Source organism: Sebastes fasciatus, chromosome 22 (genome assembly GCF_043250625.1).
Source record: "Sebastes fasciatus isolate fSebFas1 chromosome 22, fSebFas1.pri, whole genome shotgun sequence".
Classification (NCBI taxonomy): domain Eukaryota; kingdom Metazoa; phylum Chordata; class Actinopteri; order Perciformes; family Sebastidae; genus Sebastes; species Sebastes fasciatus.
This window is the reverse complement of record NC_133816.1, coordinates 15,012,667-15,030,396: the sequence shown is the minus strand read 5'-3', so window position 1 is coordinate 15,030,396 and position 17,730 is coordinate 15,012,667. Positions and strand designations below refer to the sequence as shown.

The 17,730-nt window shown below is 38.9% G+C and overlaps 1 protein-coding gene across 2 annotated transcripts; it reads left to right on the top strand.

The window, feature by feature from the left end:
* Positions 1 to 1,495: 1,495 nt before the first annotated feature.
* rab39bb (RAB39B, member RAS oncogene family b) lies at positions 1,496 to 16,183 on the top strand. Of its 2 annotated transcripts, none has more exons than XM_074623531.1 (4): positions 1,496 to 1,962; positions 4,680 to 4,970; positions 10,546 to 10,726; positions 12,441 to 16,183. In XM_074623531.1, exons 2-4 carry the CDS (start codon positions 4,756 to 4,758, stop codon positions 12,684 to 12,686), a joined length of 642 nt encoding a protein of 213 aa, XP_074479632.1. In that variant the 5' UTR covers positions 1,496 to 1,962; positions 4,680 to 4,755; the 3' UTR covers positions 12,687 to 16,183. The 2 variants fall into 2 exon arrangements, with proteins under 2 accessions (XP_074479632.1, XP_074479633.1); XM_074623532.1 differs by having other exon boundaries at positions 1,848 to 1,962; positions 4,707 to 4,970.
* The last annotated feature ends 1,547 nt before the right edge of the window (positions 16,184 to 17,730 follow it).

Sequence of the window (17,730 nt, the reverse complement as noted above, 5' to 3'; positions counted from 1 at the left end):
GGTATTAATAAAAAATCACTATAATATTATTTCCCTAAATTAGAGCGTCTGTTATATGATGTTTAATCTTGTATTTACTTATTTAAAGAAACACATGCAGACCCAAAATCATACTTTCTATTTTTTATTCCACCATTATTTACAACATCTAATCATAATAATTAAAAAAAAATTCACAATATTCTTATTATTCCTTTAGACCAAGGGGCAGCAACCTTTAGTATCAAAAGAGACATTTTAGGCAAAAAAAATAAATAAAAATCTGTCTGCAGCCGCAAAACATTTGAGCATTGGGATGAAGATAACACAGATTATAGTCTAAGTATATAGTATTTAAGTTTAATGCAGTTAGGGACAAAGAGACAATATACTACGGAGTATTACGGCCACATTGAGGGAAAAAACATCTGAGATTTAAAGAATAAAGTCATAACTTTACGAGAAAAAAAATCTTAATATTACGAGAATAAAGTCATAACTTTACAAGAATAAAATCATAATATTACGAGAAAAAAGTCATAACTTTACGAGAAAAAAGTCGTAATATTACGAGAAAAAAGTCGTAATATTACAAGAATAAAGTCATAACTTGACAAGAAAAATGTCGTAATATTGCAAGAATAAAGTCATAACTTTACGAGAAAAATGTTGTAATATTATGAGAATAAAGTCATAATTTTACGAGAAAAAAGTTGTAATATTACGAAAATAAAGTCATAACTTTACGAGAAAAAAAGTCGTAATATTACGAGAATAAAGTCATAACTTTACAAGAATAAAATCATAATATTACGAGAAAAAAGTCATAACTTTACGAGAAAAAAGTCAGAATATTACGAGAAAAAAGTCGTAATATTACAAGAATAAAGTCATAACTTGACAAGAAAAATGTCGTAATATTGCGAGAATAAAGTCATAACTTTACTAGAAAAAAGTCGTAATATCGCGAGAATAAAGTCATAATTTTACGAGAAAAAAGTTGTAATATTATGAGAATAAAGTCATAATTTTACGAGAAAAAAGTTGTAATATTACGAGAATAAAGTCATAACTTTACTAGAAAAAAGTCGTAATATCGCGAGAATAAAGTCATAATTTTACGAGAAAAAAAGAAAATAACACGTAAAATTACTACTTTATAATATTATGACTTAATTCTCATAATATTACTACTTTTTTTCTAGTAAACCTATGACTTTATTCTCGTAATATTATGACTTTATTCTCATAATATTATGACTTTATTCTCGAAATCTCAGATTTCTTTATTTTTCCTCAATGTTGCCCTAATACTCCATCATACCATAGCCCTACAACAAAGATAAATAAAATTAAACAGTTATTCATTTATTTTTTTATAAATCCACAGGGAGCCACTGGAGAGGAGCTAAAGAGCTGCAGGTTGCTGACTCCTGCTTTAGACTAATGATTGATCAGTTATTTTCTTTTCCACCCCCTAACCTCCATAGTGTTTTTCCTTCAGTGTTGCGCCTCTCCACGGTGCTTTACGGCAGTGGTACTGATGCGGGATGAGTCAGGCTATATGATGCTGCTACTGCTGCTGCTGCCATTTCATCAGCAAGCGAAAAACCCCACAAACACACAGCAAACACAGAAGTGATACCTCGGGATTCCCCCTCTCTCTCTCTGACAGACATTGAGCATCCTGCAACCTCACCAACATCTTTTTCTTTTTCGTGTCTTTCTTTTGATTGCACCTGCTCTGGATGTGCGTTTTTCATCATCGTGGCCTGACATCAACAAGGAAATATCAGCCCTAGACTCCAGGCCTGCATGCTGCTGTGCACCAGCGTCTGTTTCCAGGCTTTTCCAAGACAAACATTGAGGCTTTTTTGTCGGATCCAGACCAGACTCGTCGGTGCCATGGAGCCCACATCAGCCTGGTCCTGAACGGTGCAAAGGAAAACAACCATTTTGGCCTATAAAGTCCTCCTGCTCCAAGTAGGCTGCTGTTTTTTTTTTTTTTTTTTTAACCATTTACAATCTGTATTTCTGTTATTAATCAGCATAAAAAGTGGGTTCCTATAAAGAGAGCATTATATTTTTTTCAGTCATGATGTGCACTATGGTCTGGTCTAATAATAGCCTGCAGTAAAAAACAATCTCTGCTATGTAAGACGTTTTATAAGAAGAGGTATACACTAGGAATTTGCTTTGGTTTTGTTGGTGCAAGTCAAACAGTATAATAACAAAATAATAGATAAAAATGTTAGAATAAAATAAGAATTAAAAAAATGAATTTCTACCAATATACAATACACAAAATAAGCTATAAATAAAAATATACATGATATAAATATATATATATAGAAGTCAAACAGTATAATAACAAAATAATAGATAAAAACGTTAGAATAAAATAAGAATAAAAAAAATGAATTTCTACCAATATACAATATACAAAATAAGCTATAAACAAAAATAAACATAATATAAATATATATATATCCTGATCTGTATTCTCTACATATAAGATATGCTAATAAGCTGGAAAATAAATGAGTTTGGAAAGCCAAATATTTCACAGCATAATGTCATTAAAACTACTTTATTATAATAAAGCCCTCACATGAATATATTTATATTTGAGATGTGACAGCTTTTTTCTTAAATGTTGGATACATGATACCCTGGACCCTCCAAATTGTCCTATAAAGTCCACTCCTGCTCCAAGTAGGCAGTTTTTTGTTGGGATGTAGGCCTATATTTTTCAGTCATGATGTGCACTATGGTCTGGTCTAATAATAGCCTGCAGTAAAAACAATCTGCTATATAAGACGTTTTATAAGTCTGGACTCCATCCTGATCATAAAATATGCAAATATGCTGGAAAATCAACATTTTGAGTTTGGAAAACCAAATATTTCACAGCATAATGTCATTAAAACTACTTTATTATAATAAAGCCCCCACATGAATATATTTATATTTGAGATGTGTGACAGCTTTTTTGTAAATGTTGGATATATGATATCTTGGACCCCTCTAAATTGCCCCCAACGCATCCGGTGTGAGAGCCTTAACCATGCAGGCTGCTATTCACCAGGGATTGGGCCACTAATGTTTGCATACCGACCGAGCTACGCAACCTGACTCCACAGAGACACTGAGGGGCTGATGGGAGGCTGCATGTGTCTGCATGGCTCCCTGCCCGCCCCATGATGGCCTGGTCTGGGAGTATATAGTGGAAAGATGTATAGTGCATGGGGACAATATAGCCTTTAAAATCACATTCATTTCTTCTTATTTTACATCAGAAGATCATCCTCTTAACCCTTGAGTTATATTGAGATTTACTTCCTCATTTCCTCAAACCCTACTGCTTTTTTTTTCTTTCTGACCTAATAAAAAGGCAGTGGTGGAAGAAGATCCTTTACAAATACTCCACTACAAGTAAAAGTTCTCAATTCAAAATGCTAAGTAAAAGTACAGAAATATCAGCAAAATGTACTTAAAGGTCCCATATTGTAAAAAGTGAAAGTAAAAAATGCTACTATAGTCCCAAAATGCAAACAAGCCAGCTTTAAGGGTGTACTGAGGGTCTAATTATTTGGAAGGTCACACATTGAAATGCCAGAGCCTCATATCAAAAAGAGCATTAGGCTACAACCAATAATCCAGAAAGCAGGCGTATTAAAACATCACTTGACGCCATCGAGTGACGAGAAAAGCGTAAGAGGATTTCCTCTCATATCTCGTGGTATTAATTGAATCACGCACTGAACACAATGAAGCACAGTTATGTGTGCGTGGTGTCGGCAAACAGCCAATTAAAGGGTTATATTTCAGTAACAAGGGAGCGTTAGTCCAGGAACATGTATTGTGTTATGACTTCTCAGTGTTTGTATTCAATAGTAAAGTCCTTACATTTATAGAAAGGCTTGAAGCTATTCATGGTGGACTTTTACAGAGAAAGGGACTGCTTGTAACTTCTTACACGTATAAATCAATCCGGGTCGGTGTCCCATGCGCGCTCGCGTGTGGCTACGCTGTTCAGACAAGACTCCAACACAAACTACACAGAAGCACCAGAGTTATATGTAGTGAAGCCCGTCTTGCAAAACAGTGTTGGCCGCGGTCGGAGGACGCGGGGGGAGACCGTAGCTTTGGTCTGCAGGGCCGGAGTCTCTGACCTTCGTCTGGTCAGCTAACATTACTGCCAAGCAATATAGAGTGATATTGTGGTTTTAGCTGTCGTGTGTCGCCTCACTGTTTTGAGCGATGCTCGTTCATGTCTATTTAGAGCGAGCAAGCTCTAGCCCGATGCTGACTTTCGTTAACTTAACGGCCACAGGTGTCGCTGTTAACAAGCAATTCTGAAATTTTACAAACAGTCCCTTTAAAACTATATAGTGTATATTTGTGACATCACAAATGTACTGTAGTCTTGACGGCTTGTTTCAAAAGCACAGTTTCTGAATACGGGCTGTGTGGATTTCTCTGTGGATTGACAGTATTTATATATAGCACTTACACCTGCTTTATAAAGCCTCACTTCCAATCTCACTTGTTACAATATGTTATATACCACCACTGATTACTACTATCAAATATTAGGAATATTATTAAAAAAAAAAATATATATAGAGGGATAATCTAATTCTCTCTCTCTCTCTCTTGTGCACGCGCACGAACACGCACGCGCCTACACCACACAGACAGACGCACCGGTGTGAGAGCGACAGACAGACAGACAGACAGACAGGCGCAGCAGCAGCAGCAGCAGCCAAAGTCATGGAGGCGATCTGGCTCTATCAGTTCCGGCTGATCGTCATCGGAGACTCCACGGTGGGTAAGTCGTGTCTGATCCGGCGCTTCACGGAGGGTCGCTTCGCCCAGGTGTCGGACCCCACCGTCGGCGTGGACTTCTTCTCCCGGCTGGTGGAGATCGAGCCGGGCAAGAGGATCAAGCTGCAGATCTGGGACACCGCAGGTCAGGAGCGCTTCAGGTGAGACAATAGCTGGCTGGCTGTGTGTGGCTTATATACTGAGTTTTATATATTATACTGCAAGATCAGAGAGTTTTACATCATGCTATTACTATATATGTATAAATAAATTGTGTGATAAAACATGGTAATGTATGGTGTTAGTTTGCCATGAGAAAAAAGGGAAAGAAGTATTCAGATACTTAAGTAAAAGTAACAATACCACACTGTAAAAAATACTCCACTTCAAGTAATTAGGTATTATTAGCAAAATGTACACAAAGTGCTAAAAGTAAAATTTCCCTGGACCCTGTTCAGTTCTATATTATATTATAGAATAGAATAGAATAAAATTAAGTACAACAAAATTAAAATATCAATTAAATTGTGTGGCTTATACTGAGTTTTATATACTGCAAGATCAGAGAGTTTTACATCATGCTATTACTATAATATTCCAGTAACTAAATGGTGTCAGTTTGCCATGACAAAAAAGTGAAAGAAGTATTCAGACACTACAGCTTGTAGCATTTAGGGGCATCTATTGGCAGATATAATATTAATAAGTATGTTTTCTTTAGTGTATAATCACTTGAAAATAAGAATTATACATTTTTGTCATCTTAGAATGAGTCGTTAATATCTAATAGGGAGCAGGTCCTCTTCACGGAGAAGTTGTTAGTTTGCCATGAGAAAAAAGTGAAAGAAGTATTCAGATACTTAAGTAAAAGTAACAATACCACACTGTAAAAAATACTCAACTTCAAGTAAAAGATTTAAGACAAATTACTAAGAGTAAAAGTTCTCCTTATGTAGAATGACCCTGTTCAGTTCTATATTATAGAACAGAATATGATAGAATACAATTAATTGACTGTCATTGCACAGAGTACAACAACATTAAAATAGCAATTAAATTAAAACTAGAAAAAAAAAGTATTTGCTTGACCTATAAAAACACTAAGATATTGCTGAGTTGTATTGGCTCTGTATACACACACACATAATAAATAAATAAATAAATACAGGAATAAAAATGCATGACTAATGGGCAGTTATGTAGATACAAAGAGTGCAGTTAAAATGTTAAAGCGTAATTTAAAGCAGCTGTATAGACATAAATGTATTTGCTTGACCTATAAAAACATTAAGATATTGCACATCAGATATTGCTGAGTTGTATTGGCTCTATATACACACACACGTAATAAATAAATAAATACAGGAATAAAAATGAATGACTAAGGTGCAGTTATATACATACAAAGAGTGCAGTTAAAATGTAAAAACGTAATGTAAAGCAGCTGTATAGACATAAATACAAAGCTGTAGATGTAAGTATACAATATAATAACATTGGATAATTAGTAGCTTGTTGAGGTTGAGTTAATGTAAACTATTGACATATTGGGTATTTATATATATTATATTATTGAATATTGGGTAGTTTAATCCATATAAATATATCATATTCAATTAGATAATGAATAAAAAAATAAATGTAGTGGAATAAAAACTTCAGTATTTTCCTCTACACTGTAGTGGAGTAAGTATAAAGTAGCATATACCTCAAAATGGTACTTGAATAGAAGTACTTAGTTGCATTCCACCACTGGCCATTATTGTGTAATATTTTGTAATATTTCTATATAGCGACAACTTGAGGAAGAAAAAGACAAATGATGATGAAACAATTTAGAAAACTCTTTTTGAGAGCTTCACCATCTGCTGTCTTATCTGGTTTAAAAGTCAGCGGTGTACAATTAGGAGGTATAATGCATTATATGTTACGGCAACAGCAGTTTATTTCGCGTTAACACACAGAGAAAAACTGAGTAGTCAGCACGAGCAGTTGGCTGACAAAGAGAAACTAGTTAAGGTGAAAAGTCACGGAAAACACGTCAGAGTTTTGAGACTAAACAAGTGATCTCTGGGAAATGCAGTGCAGAAACCACAACCACAAATGTCTCCAAAACTGAGGAAAACAAGGAACTTGTGATTCACCACTTGTAATCTGATTTATTTGGGAACTGAAAGAGTCATCCGGGGTGAAATGTTTCTCGTATCTTGTGGATATTTAATTGGAAAAGAGTTGCTTTTACAGAAGTGAAAGTGGAAAGACCCGTAGCTGACCTCTGACCTCTTTATGGAAGTGAACAAATAGATTTTTTCTCTCTCATAGTGATCAACAAAGAACATTATTAAAAAATTAGGAAGATTAGTTATCTGGCTATCACCAGACAAAAACATTGTAAAAGAAATATGTCAATCAATAGAAATTAAATTGTATTTTTCTTTCTTAAGACATAAAGGAAATTGTGTAGTTTATATCTCAGTATAAAGGTCTAAATGTATTTTGTTAATTAAAAAAAGTTGGTAGATTAGTATCTAATGTTAGGGGGATACTTAGAGTTTAACGACGTAGCCTGGAGGTCTCAAAACTTGAATTGCTACCTGTGAGTAATTTGTTTGCCCGCACAAAGAGAAAGAGCAGTTATTCAAATGAGGTTCGAGGTGATACAAGCAGAGAAAATGACTGGAGGGGTTGTGTCTAATACGTAAACACAGGAAAGTGCTCTTAATAGCGGATATTCGCAAGTGTAAATTTGAATGGAACGGACGATTCTGCCTCTAAAATAAACCTAGTAGTAATTTTAACTGGTGTTAATGACATGTTGGGAGAAACTTTCAACATTACCATAACAACATAAGATATTATATCCCATATACAGACTGTGGGGAAATAACTTAAAGGCTCCGCACACCCTCAGGGGTGTTTTCACTTATAATGGCTGATTGGATCTCTGCTCAACTGGAAAGTAGGCGGAGCTATGCTGGGAATCATATAAGGTCACGTAAGCACACGCCAGACGAATCAGAACCCCCAAAACCTCACTTTTGCATTTAAACGTGTAAAATGCAAATACTTCCCCATCAGTACGTAGAGGGGTATAATATGATAACAGCCAGAATGGTGTACGTCTCATAGCCCAAAATGCATCTTCACACATTGCACACACATCCTGACAGATGGGGACTAGTCTCACCTGTCAGCGTGATTGATCAGTGTCTCCACGGCAACACATCCCGCCCTCCCAAGACCGAAAGGACAAATCAGAAAACAAATTGAATCACGAGCATCAAATAAATCTATGATCTGATCATTTTCGCTGTTTGATATGAATTTAAGACCACTGTTAACTCCTGTTAGAGTAACATTTGATACAAACAGCATGGGTCCAGCTGTTACTCAGCCTTTTTAAAACCTTGAATCTACATGTTTGTGAGTTGTTTTTAAAGATTTATGAACGTCAGACAGGTTTGACAAGTTGTAAAGTTTAGAGAGACAAGTTGGTTTCGATCTGTTTGTGGGATTTACTGACAATAACAAAAATGAAGCCAACCTATGTCCTCATCATGGCACACACTTCCTGTCATGTTGTCATTTTGACTCATATACTGTAGCCGTTTTGGTAAAGTATTTAAAGCGTGGGTCCATCTGCGTCCTGCAGTGACGTGGGGTTACCTACGTAAACTAGTCTTGAAGCTAATCAATAAGGTTATGAATAATCTGAACGCCAGCACTAGCTGAGTCGACGTTAACGGTGCTTTGTTTGGAAATAATTGAAAAGGTTAGTTCGGTTTCTGCAGTACATATACATCCTTATAAGCTAAGCAAAGTACCGATTTCAATGTCTTTTTCCTGCTCCTATGAATGAGTGGACGGCCTCCGAGCTGAATCCACCTCATATTCCTTGTCGACGACGCAGCTCTTAGTCATGGTTGTTTCATCTGTGTTGTCCTTCCTTCCTAAAATAGGCTATGTGTGTGTGTGTGTGTGTGTGTGTCTAATCAAATGAATCACTCGCCAGTTCTGAGTTTTCGCCACCTACTCCTCCTCTCTTACTGTATCTTCTCCGTCGACTAATCCTCCCCTCTTTCCTCTTTCCTCTTTCACGACACGTCTCTCTTTCCGTCTCTGCCTCAAGTCTGTAATTTTCCTCCTCGTTATATATATATGTTGACGTTCTCTCTGCTGGTGAAGACACTGTGGGAAGATAAAATGCATCATAAGGGGGTTGGTGTGTGTGTTTGTGTGCATGCAGGGTGTCACGTCTTGTCAAAATCTAGCAGCAGCTCTCCTCCCAGTCGAGGCTGCGGTGTCAGTTTAGTAAAATCAAACACCACCAAGTCTAGTTTTAACTTTTAATGGTTGATATTGATATTATATCAAAGTTTGTACAGTTATTCATTGTAGATGCTTTGCGCGTTGGCAATGCTGATATGTTCCATTTCATATTTTTAGTTTAAATTAGTGAAGAGACATTAAAAAGCAAATTAATTCAAATCAAAAACTGGAAACTCAAACTCTGGTTTAAAAGGAAATGAGCACATTTTGTTTTAACAGGTTGTAAAAAAAGGCCGGTAATTAGAAAATTAAGCATTTTAATTCTCATAATACAATGTTTTGACTGGTATTTCAGTGTTATGTGTTATACTATATTTGTGTTATTTTGCTCTCCAAGGATATTTATTTTTAAATAACACACTTTCCTTGTTGTAAAATATCGATATTATACAATAATGGAACATCTGTCCTGCGTGAAATCAATCTATTTTGCTATTTAAATCATCAAAACAAACAAAACCGTTCACAATATCCAGCAAAATTATCCAGATCATATCATTTAAGGTGTAAACCTTCACACTGTCACATCTTCTCTACATCTAATTTCTTCCCAACTTCTCAGCTACGTCACCCGACGGCTCCATCACTTCTGCTTCGGGTCTTTCTATCACACCTCCTGTCATCAGTTTCTCCCTCTGCTTAGCTTCCCCCCCGCTGGATTTATTATCATACCTTTCACTGAATGTGTGTTATCACTCGTTCTCTTGATCCTGAACAGAGAGGTTAAACTTTCCAAAACCAAAAACCACAAGCAAAAGTGTAAGGAACTCATTAATCTGTGTGTTTGTCTGCTGTAAGCTGCAATCGTTCGGCGTGTCCAGCTAACTAGTTTACTGTTGTACACAGTGTTACTTTATCGGATTTGGATGTTTACACTCCAGCAACCATAGCCAATCTTTTAAACCGAGATAGCATTAGATTTGTTAAGCAGGTTACTCCTCGTCCTAAAAGCCTTAAAAGTGAAAACATACAATTTGAAAATACAAACACTATAGGGCATACATTTGTCAACTGTCTTGTGTGTCCAAGTATAGGCTTAAGCAGCCAAATAGGGTTATGTTAAAGTGAAATAAACAGTTGATGTTGCATTTTTCCTCATCATACTATCATACGAAATAGGACTACTTAGTTCTATCCTGCAAGACGAGAACAAGACTGTTTCCGTCTTCTATGTTCTTGATAAAAACTAACTTTGTGAGAGATTGCTATAGGCTATCTTTGCAGTTCAAATGCAAACGACTGATATGCAATTGCATATATGTACGACTGGAAAGCTCGACAGGTGTAGCAGCAGCAGTACAGTACTAAGAGGTCAGGGCTTCGCAAACAGTCCGTTTATTGTAATTGACAAATTAATTTCATCTGGCTCAGATCTTTACTTCCTCTTCCCTTTTGCAACCTCTGCAGGTCCATTACCAGGGCTTACTACCGCAACTCTGTAGGCGGGCTCCTCCTGTTCGACATCACCAACCGCCGCTCCTTCCAGAACGTCCACGACTGGCTGGAGGAGGCTCGCAGCCACGTCCAGCCACACAGCATCGTCTTCCTATTGGTGGGCCATAAGTGTGACCTGGAGGCACAGCGCCAGGTGTGTAAAGCATAACAGTGAACACAACAAAATATGTTACTGGGGATAGTGGCTGTTTTGAACGTTACGTAATATGCAATTTCACAAAGTCTGCAGCATTAAAAATAACCTCGTGTTCACATTTAGATCAGCACACATTTGGATCAGAGGCAAGTCGTCATTGTTTGTTCAGTTCTCTCGGGGCAGCTGGCAGACAGGAAGCAAAAATATCACTATTGAAATTTAGACTTTACAGGATGACACTGCAAAAAAACACACTGTGTCTACACTCATAACACAATGTTGTAGGAGCAGTATTCAAACCGAATATGGAAATTATGTAAAGTTTCCCATCTACTTTCCACAAGGACGGTCGCATGAACATGAGCTGAGGTGGAATCATGACAAGGAAACGTTTGAATCTTTTATACTCCTGCAAAGGGCCATGTCTGATGGTGTGACATCACTTTGGCCGTGTGGACGCTAACGACCCTTGCTTCAAGCATAAATCCCGCTTTAGCCTCTTCCTTCTGATCCTGAAAGGGAAGTGGTCTTGTTCCAGTCACAAAGGAAATGGTTTGTTTGTGGTGTGAACACGAACCAACCTCCATCCAAACCCAACTACGAGGCTCACTCTGCAAGTTTGAGCTAAACGAGTCCTGCAGTCAAGTGCACTTTGCATACTGAGATGCAAATGAACAAAATCAACGGCAGCTAGGTGGAGAATGAATCAGGTCTGACCTGGACTAGCAACAAAGTATGTTGCTGTCTTGTTATTTGGGCAGATAGGACCTTTCTTCAATACCTACTTCCTGGGTTTACTTTCTAATCCAACCAATGAGAAGGGTGAGCGATCTCAACGTGGCTTTTAGTGCAGCATTTTGGGTTGCTTGAATTTTTGTGTGGAAAGAAACCGAACCAAGGGGAAGATGCAAAATGTTTACCTTAAAACTCATCCACTGATTCGGACCAAAGCAAACAATCTATTGGTTTGAAAACGCCCTGCATTTAGTTCCTGGGACTGTCTGGTTGAAAAAGGACAGTTGGCAGCCAATTCCAGGTCTGGATTTAAGATCTCAGAAGTCCTACTGTGTTACATCTACTAGCAACGCATTCTCACTCCAAACTCGTCAAGTACCGCTGCTTGGTCAGTGCCTCTCAGCCTCGGAGACGGACGCACGGGTACACATCTCACGTTACTTTTGGACGTGTAAGGGACGGCGTGTCAATATATGATGATGATGATGTTACATACATGGTGTCCTTTCAAAATAAACTTCCGTTTTCACAGGAACAGACAACACAACCACTTAGTTAGGGTTAGGAAATGGTCGTGGTTGATTTTAACTTCACTGACTAACTACTCACGGGACTGACAATACTAACGAGTCATGTGATTAACGACTGATGTTTTAGTTTCACACGGGCTACAAATAGTGGTCTCCTGGTTGAAAGTCCTGTGTTTGTTTGACCCATCCACCACCCTTAGCGAACCTGCTATTAATACTGCGTCACTTGTTCTGACCGTTGGATATTGCTGCAGGTGGGTTTACATTGGAGATAGTAGAAAGCCCGGTGCATGGCATACAGTCACTAAAGGGTGCGTCGGTATCCGATGCCCTGGGGCACTTACCAAGCGGCAATACTTGACGAGTTTGGAGTGAGATCCGGTTGCTACTAGCTCTTGACTGCTCAGTTGGGGAAGTTTCATCTCATCTCATTTTTGATCTTCTAGGTGACCCGCCAGGAAGCAGAGAAGCTCGCAGGGGCGTACGGGATGCGCTACGTCGAGACATCGGCCCGCGACGCCATCAACGTGGAGCACGCCTTCACCGAGCTGACCAGAGACATCTTTGCCCTGGTGCGGTCCGGCGATATCACAATCCAGGAGGGCTGGGAGGGCGTGAAGAGCGGGTTTGTCCCCAACGTGGTTCACTCGTCGGAGGAAGTGACCAAGAGTGACCGCCGCTGTCTGTGTTGATCTGGGAAGGGATCTGAAGGTGAAAAGGGAGGAGGGATCCAGGAAGGACTCAGAGGAGAGCGGCTGACGGACTGAGGTGTCAGCCCTCTGACTGAAACCGTTGGTAGCCCTCTGTTGTTCTTTGTTCAGACTGGATACAGAAGGAGATGTTTGAGGACTTTCAATGAAGGTACAACACGGAGACGAACACCTCGGACGTGGGTGGATAGCTGAAGGGTTGTGCCCGTTTCTGTATACGTTTTATTTCTCGGAAAGGAAGGATCACAGATGCTCATTTACTTGCGAGGGCTCCCATGACTCAATTCCTTTAGTTTGGGTTCGGGCTTCTTGCTTGAAAATCCCTACCTAAACGTCTTAGAAAGGCCTTAGAAAGAGGATCCATTCTGGTTCTTCGCCAAAACACAATGAGACTAATCTTTCTTTCTCCCATCATCTCTTCCTTCACCTCGCCTCCCACTACTTCTTAATCCTCTCCTCTCCTCCAATATGCAATTACATGATCACATACGAAACGATCACTTTTACGTTGTTGTCCGACATCCTCCTAGCACATATAATTTTTAAAAAAGTTAAGTCGGCACCCTCGTTAACAAGAGGGTGCTGATATTTTTGCTCCACATTCCACTATCAGAGGTCAAAGGATGAGTCCTGGAGGGCCTAGATTTAATGAGGGAAGACTGATTTCCTTCCTGGAGCTGTGATTTTGTTGCCAGAGACCACATTATTTCTCTCTGAAGCAATTTAGGCCTCCAGTGAGCTCAATGACATTGACTACATGGTTATATCCACTATCATTCTGCTAAATACCGCACTATAACAAAAGCATCATCACCCATCCAGTTCCTAATGGACTCCTTAAGCAGGATGAGACAACGTGTACAGCTTAACTGACCCGATATGGACTTGTTGGGACGATCTTAACCATACCGCACTGTCTGCCTTTAACTGGGGACTTGTTAAGGTGGACTAATAGGAGTGTTGGAGCCAGAAAGCACCTTAACAGCCAAGTCCACCTTAACTGTGGAGCCTCATTTGGGACTTTTGAAGGGTTGCAGAGAAACACAGTGGAGATTCCTTGAAAGCAAAGCAAACAGAGGGACCAGACCACGGACTCCACAGAAGAACCACATTACCCACAATGCACGGACGATATAATCATGCAAAGAAAGTCCAATTGGCAGGAATTAAAACAACCCAACATAGGAAAACGACAAATGGTTTATATGAGTTTTTTTTTTATGTGTGTGCAAGTGTAATCTCATCAAACTTTTATTTTAATTTGAATACACTCCAGTGCTACAGGTTGATGTACTCGGCATAGGTACTTGGGAATTTTCACTTACACTTAGAAACTACATGGGTTTTGTATGGATCGGGTAGCTTTCTGATTCCAAAAAAATACAACTATAAATGCAGCCAAGATGCATTGATATCTGATTGCTTAAACTACCTTGGAAGGCGGTTTTGGATGCATTCTAGCCAGATGTTGAAAAGGTGTAAATGCATCTGTCTTGGAGAGATTAGGTACACCAAGCTCAAAGGGATGCAGTCTAAGGGGCCATTCATATGCTGTGTGTTTTTTGCACCTTCAAATCCATTGTTGTCAATGTAGACGCGTGGCAGGTGGAAAGCATTCCCAAACGCCGCCAAGCTCCTATCTTTCAGAGCGTGACGGCCGCGCCCCGAGATAAAAAATAGTTACAATTTTGGAACCCAGCAATGCACAACGCATGTCATGTGACTAGGAACAACCAATCACAGTCGGCAGATATCGTTTCTTTCTTCCATAAATATCAGTCTGCGGTAAATATATGGAGGAGAAGTTAATCATTTTAGTGCAGCCAGAGCTTTATGATCTGTCCCACAGGCTGTTTTACTTGCTTCACCCTTTCCGGCCAAGTTAACAGACAAATCGAGCAGTAAAGGTATTGTGAGGGATTTACGGTGCAGGAAATCCATTTGTCTTTGTTTTGACTTTGTTTAGTTTAGTCTTATGGTGGAGATCAACCAAGTCCGTTGACGTACGTGAAGTCGACGGATCCTATTCATTCTCTATGGAGAGCGGTAGATCCGACAGAGTGTTGCATGACGGATCAGGCACAGCAAGTTGACTGACCAGTCGCCATATCTGAATTTGCATAATCATGACTCAACCTCAACTTTGTGCAAATGAGGTCCGTCCATCGCAAGGCAGCAGGCTCGCGAAACTCAGATCAAACACTCAAACTAGGCAGCGCTGATCAAATATGAATCAATATTCTGTTACTGTATTGCCTATTTCTCGCCTCAAATGTTTTCAGAAACAGATTTTAGTGTACTGTTTAGCTGTAACGGCAGACGCAATAGGAGCCCAACCTCCCAAGCACTTTGGATAAAAGGATGAGCACGGTTGGCGTTTTCCACATGTTTTTAGATGCAACATGTGAACGGCCCCTAATGCTGTATGATCACTTTTGGAGGATGTAGTTTGATGATGCTGTTGAATTGTATTGCATCACACATAGAGAGTGTTTCTGTTTCTTACTCTACCCCTCATTGATATAAATGCATATGAAGCACCTCTCACTATGAAGCATAATTTAACAGCACCACAAGCTGCAGCCTCCAAAACACCATGAATCAACGCCTCTTTAAAACGGCTCCAAAACAAAATCTGTGGATGGAAATGCACATATGTGACTAAGTGCAAAATAAAATTGAATTAAATCACATCTGGATTTTATCTTGATACAAGACACATGAAATGAGAAGTGTAAACAGGGCCAAACTGTGTCACATTGGATATAAAACTACTGCTATGGGAATGGGACATGGTTTAAATCGCCATTTTTTTCCCCGCCCTATGTGGTTATGTGTGAATATATAAGTAGGCATTTGTTTTACTGTTACATAAATGTTTTCACTCAAGATATCAGGCCAGTTACTGACGTTTCTTTAAATGCCAAGGGAAAATCAAAGACGGTGAATCATAATCTTACATGAAAAATGTTACAGGCTATAAAAGGTGTTTTCAAGGAACATCGAAAATCCTGTGTTGGCGGGCGATTTGTCTGCTTGACTGAGTAATCTACCAGTAGATTCGCATTCAAAACTACTTATGAGATTAGCGCTGGACCAAATATATTCATCTGTTTTGTGTTTTTACGAGCATCAACCTACACATTTGGCTGTGTTTGCTACAATTCAATAAATAATTGTCTCTTAAACACTGACAAGGACATAGCAATTAAACGTACCTTATCTACCATAAGCACCTGGATGGCTTGGTGTACAGTAGATCTGAATTTCAATACACCTTTTTTTTCGCAGAATCTTTATTTAAACTCTTTTTCTTTTCATATGATTGGATTAGGATTTTATTTTTGGCCCTCAATCTGATACACAATCCTAAATGAACACCTATCGGATCTCTGCTATATTTCTTTTTTTTTTATTTATTAATTTATTGCCTTTACCCCTCCATAATTACAGTGAGGAAACTGTAAGTGCTTCATGTTCTCACACTGTATGCCTTCTTTTTACATGTCTCCAAAGAGTTCTGCTTGTGTTATCTTATTTTTACATGAATGTATCAGCAGGGGACAAAAGTGAGATTTTTTACACACCGAGTTGTCGTATAAGAAATGTGTGAATGAGTCAAAGCAACACACTCTGTTCCTTACAAAAGCGGTGATTTAAATGTTTCGATTGGAAATTACTCAAATTATAATCCACTCCCTCAACTTTACACATTGCATTATTCCTTACTGAAATCAGTGAAATGCTTCCAGACAGAAAAAAAAAATCATCTTCCAGGACAAATAATAATAATAAAAACTTATCCTTTATGCCCTCGTTTTTGAAATTGACACATCGAAGGTTATGTTTTATACCACAACCACTTTAAAGGGGACATATCATGCTCATTTTAAGGTTTATACTTGTATTTTGGGTTTCTACTAAAAAAAACACATTATTTTTCTCCTGTCTGTCTGAATATACCTACACTCACCGACCACTTTATTAGGTACACCTTGCTAGTACCGGGTGGACTTCTGCTGCTGTAGCCCATCTGCTTCAAGGTTCCACGTGTTGTGCGTTCAGAGATGGTATTCTGCATACCTTGGTTGTAACGAGTGGTTATTTGAGTTACTGTTGCGTTTCCATCATCTCGAACCACTCTGCCCATTCTCCTCTCACCTCTGACATCAACAAGGCATTTCCGTCCACACAACTGCCGCTCACTGGATATGTTCTCTTGTTCGGACCATTCTCTGTAAACCCTAGAGATGGTTGTGTGTGAAAATCCCAGTAGATCAGGAGTTTTTGAAATACTCAGACCAGCCCGTCTGGCACCAACAACCATGCCACATTCAAAGTCACTTAAATCCCCTTTCTTCCCCATTCTGATGCTCGGTTTGAACTTCAGCAAGTCGTCTTCACCACCTCTAGATGCCTAAATGCATTGAGTTGCTGCCATGTGATTGGCTGATTAGCTATTTGTGTTAACAAGCAATTGAACAGGTGTGCCTAATGAAGTGTCCGGTGAGTGTATATTAACCCTCTGTCTGAAACACTATGTTTTAGCACCTAAGAAAAGCCCAGTCTACTCTAATTGGCCAGTTTTTCATAATATGTCCCCTTTAAAAACTTGTTTTCCTTTCTCTGCTTGCTGTATCATTACCAGTGGTTTCTACGGAAACACTTTTTAAACGTCCTCAATTGAACGTCATAGAGGTTCACAAGTGTTAAGGTCTGTGTAGGTGGATGGGTGTGGATGTAGTCCCCCGTGTGGGTGCAGCTCCTCCCATATGTGCTGCCGAGACTCTTCTCACCAGATGTCAGCCAGCTGGTAGATCTGCTCTGCTGTGCAGCACCCGGTCGGATGTCTCTAAGCTCTGTTTTTATCTTGCTTCCACTTTGAAATATTGTCTTTTTGGGGGAAATATGCATATTTGCTTTGTTGCTGAGAGTTAGATGAGAACATTAATACCACTCTCATGCAGCCGGTTAACTTATTTTAGCTTAGAATAAAGACTGGAAACAGGAGATCTGTCCAAAAAGT

What these genes read in the sequence shown, in the direction of transcription:
- rab39bb (XM_074623531.1), top strand. Translation starts at nt 4,756, where the DNA reads ATGGAGGCGATCTGGCTCTATCAGTTCCGGCTGATCGTCATCGGAGAC. An exon ending in GCAGGTCAGGAGCGCTTCAG is followed by an intron (nt 4,971 to 10,545) that starts GTGAGACAATAG and finishes CAACCTCTGCAG; the next exon opens with GTCCATTACCAGGGCTTACT. An exon ending in ACCTGGAGGCACAGCGCCAG is followed by an intron (nt 10,727 to 12,440) that starts GTGTGTAAAGCA and finishes TTGATCTTCTAG; the next exon opens with GTGACCCGCCAGGAAGCAGA.